This window comes from Pithys albifrons, chromosome 5 (genome assembly GCF_047495875.1).
Source record: "Pithys albifrons albifrons isolate INPA30051 chromosome 5, PitAlb_v1, whole genome shotgun sequence".
In the NCBI taxonomy this organism is placed as follows: Eukaryota; Metazoa; Chordata; class Aves; order Passeriformes; family Thamnophilidae; genus Pithys; species Pithys albifrons.
In genome coordinates this window covers 32,521,023-32,524,003 of record NC_092462.1, presented here as the reverse complement: position 1 = coordinate 32,524,003, position 2,981 = coordinate 32,521,023, and the positions used below count along the sequence as shown (strand labels likewise).

The following is a 2,981-nucleotide window of genomic DNA, read 5'->3' as shown; positions in this document are numbered from 1 at the left end:
TTATAATAAATAAGAAACCTGATTTCAATAATACTAAGCAGACATTAAAGGACTTTTGCCTTTTTTAAGAAGATTTTTTATGTATGATTGAAGTTTATACAACACTCCAGAAAAGCCATGTGTTAGATTGAAAAATAATATCAGAAGCATTTTCTGTCATATAAGTATACATGAAAAAAAAATGAGAACATTAATGTCTTGGAAAGTGTATGTCCAGCTTTGTACTGTTACTCATTCAACAAAGCAGAAAATAAGATACTGTACTGTAAACAAAAAGCTACAGTAAAAGGACATCTTGAAATTTACACAAGTTTGAGTTCATAAACATTTTGGTTGCTCCATAGCAGTTTTCATATAAAATGATAAAAAACCCTTGGACAGCTTTCATCACTCTTGACTACTTTTCACTTAAATGCACACAGACATATTTTATATAGCAATATACTGATGTACTTTAAAATGGATATTAAACTATTATTACCGCTTTTTTAACTGAGATGTGTATTATCGAATCAATATTATCTGAATTGAAATACTCATACATTACGTACTCCCATCATGTTGTTTAGTATAAAAACATGAAAATATAATTTTACAGTATTTCAGTTATATACATCAGTTCAGGCTTGACAAAGATTTTTTTTTATGCTATGATTTTTAGAGGAATAAGCCCAGAGGTACAATAAATAGCTTTCCACTGTAACGAGTAATTAATTTCCACTTTTTAAAAAAGTTCACATTACCATATGAATACTACTTTAGTTTGGTCATTCTAGCATTGAACATTAAAAATTCAAATTCATTCCCCAACATTCCTGATGGGGAGTAATGCACAGAACACCTATGAATTACAGATGCATCAAGAAATGGTTTAGTTTCATTAGGGGGAAGTATTGGTCGATTCAACATTGAAAACACTGTATACACCTCTTTTGCTGACCACACCGAGAGTATACACTGTGTTCACATGCTTGCAGAGAACAGGTTCAGAGTTTGTAGAACAAGAAGGGATTTCAAGTTTCTGATAAATGTTCTGCCTTCTCCAATGCTCAGTAAACATTACCCTTCAGTCTAAGAAATAGATTCCAACTAAAATTGCAAGTCATATTTCAAATTTTATTTAAGTCCAAAATAAAATAGAGATTTACCAATACTGCATGAGGCAACGTATCCACAATGCAGAAAAATGTAAGCTTTTCAACCAAATGTACAGAATTTTATCTACAGGGAAAGCTAGAGAAACATGATGTTGCTTTAATTTGCATTAGCATTTAAATTATATTATTGCACCCCTCTTAGAATTCCTTTTTGCTTTTTAAGTAATTATTGTTTTTAAATACACATAATTAAAATGTATGGTAACTTCAGATAGCAAAGAATATTTGCAATAATTAAGACTTAGGAAAGTTTTCATCAGTACAGACTTGCATCTAATTCAAGTTATCAATCTTAATTCTAAAAGACATTGCCAAGGTTTGGGTTTTTTGTTTTCATAAGAAAATTCTAGCTACTGCTTAGAATTACCTTTTAACAGTTTGAAAACTGCTTCCTTAAAGAAACAATATGACAATTGCATTTGTTTCACACTTAAATAAAATATTAACACTGTTTTACTACTTGCCATTTATCAATCTTTACTGATACTCTTCTCTCTCTGTAAAAGTTTTTATGAACTCAATTCTACAAAAGTAGAGATAGATATCAACCAAATCTTTGGATCATTAAATCTTTGCACATCACAGTTAAGAGGAGCTCTAAAACAGCACCCATCTGACTCCTCATGTGCCAAGATCAAGTACCGCTCCAACCCAGAACAATCTTGATATTCAGAGTTCAACATGTGTATCTGAGCATCAGAGCTTGGGCTCTTCTGTAGGAACTAAAGGTTGAATGGATTCAAGTGAGTTGGGAGTGGCGACACTGCCAAAAACTGAAGCATTGACCCAACCTTGACAGTGTCCTTTTAGGTTTCAGATTCTTTATAATCCAGCTGTAGCTAGTAAAATTAATGAACACTTGCAAATAAAACCATAGAAAAAAGTTTATTTCAAATGTCAAGCATTGCCAAGTAAATTTTATATTAACACCAAATGTTAAAGAATAGAATATACAGCAAAGTTTTAATAACAATATTAAATTACAAGATTTGAACCTTTTAACTATCATCTCTTCTCAACATTATGTATTTGGCTTTGAAAAATATGGAACTGATGCCTTATTTTCATATTCCACTTCCCCGCAGTCTAAATTCTTTTTTCTTTTTTTCTTATTTTTTTTCTTTTGTCATATTTAACCATTATGGAAGCAAATTTATTTAAAAGCCAGTTTTTGTTTGTGAAAATACCTAAAAATATTTTTTTTTCATTTTATATGGGTTTTTTTTCTTATAAAACATGTCACATCTTGATGCAATTGATGTCAAGTGTGCTTAAGTCAATATGAACCAAGGGACTAACAACAGTGGCTGCAGAAACTGGTGTGTTGCCTGTACAACGACTTCAGTTAGATTACAGTACTTCCATGTTAGCTGTGCATGTCAGTCAAGCTTCATCTTGAACTTGTGTAGAAAATGGTGTTGTGTTTTGAACTAAGCATTCTTTACAATCCAAGATGAACTCCACAAATACAAGAATTCTTGGCTGAAAGAAAAGTCTTCAAGATACTGGATGCCTCTCACCACTTTGACAATAAACGCACAAGAAAACCATTGTGTAAGGCACTCAAAAGGTTCTTATCAATCACGAGAGATCAGTCACACTGACATTCATTCCCATGCCAGGACTCACGTAAGGTACTGCATGCACTGCTTTTGGAAATTCTGGAGTCAAAACACGTCCATTTTCTCCAGTACTTCCTGTAATTGACAGCCTTGCCTTGCTCCTCATGGCATCATTCAAGGTCATCTTAAGAAAGAGAAAAAAAATAAAATGATACATTACAGAAATTCAGCATTTGAGACAGAGGGCCTGATTCTCTTCTTG

General features: G+C 32.3%; 1 protein-coding gene across 5 annotated transcripts in view; it reads right to left on the bottom strand.

Annotated features, from left to right (window-relative positions):
- Positions 1–2,023: 2,023 nt before the first annotated feature.
- The window catches only part of GRIA2 (glutamate ionotropic receptor AMPA type subunit 2), an 89,067-nt gene continuing 88,109 nt past the window's right edge, over positions 2,024–2,981 (bottom strand). For 3 of the 5 annotated variants that reach the window (XM_071556153.1, XM_071556154.1, XM_071556155.1), the window contains one exon: positions 2,024–2,903. In XM_071556153.1, coding sequence (XP_071412254.1) covers positions 2,739–2,903 — 165 coding nt within the window. In that variant the 3' untranslated portion in view covers positions 2,024–2,738. The remainder of the gene's footprint in view (positions 2,904–2,981) is intronic. The other 2 variants (XM_071556150.1, XM_071556149.1) reach the window with 1 other exon arrangement.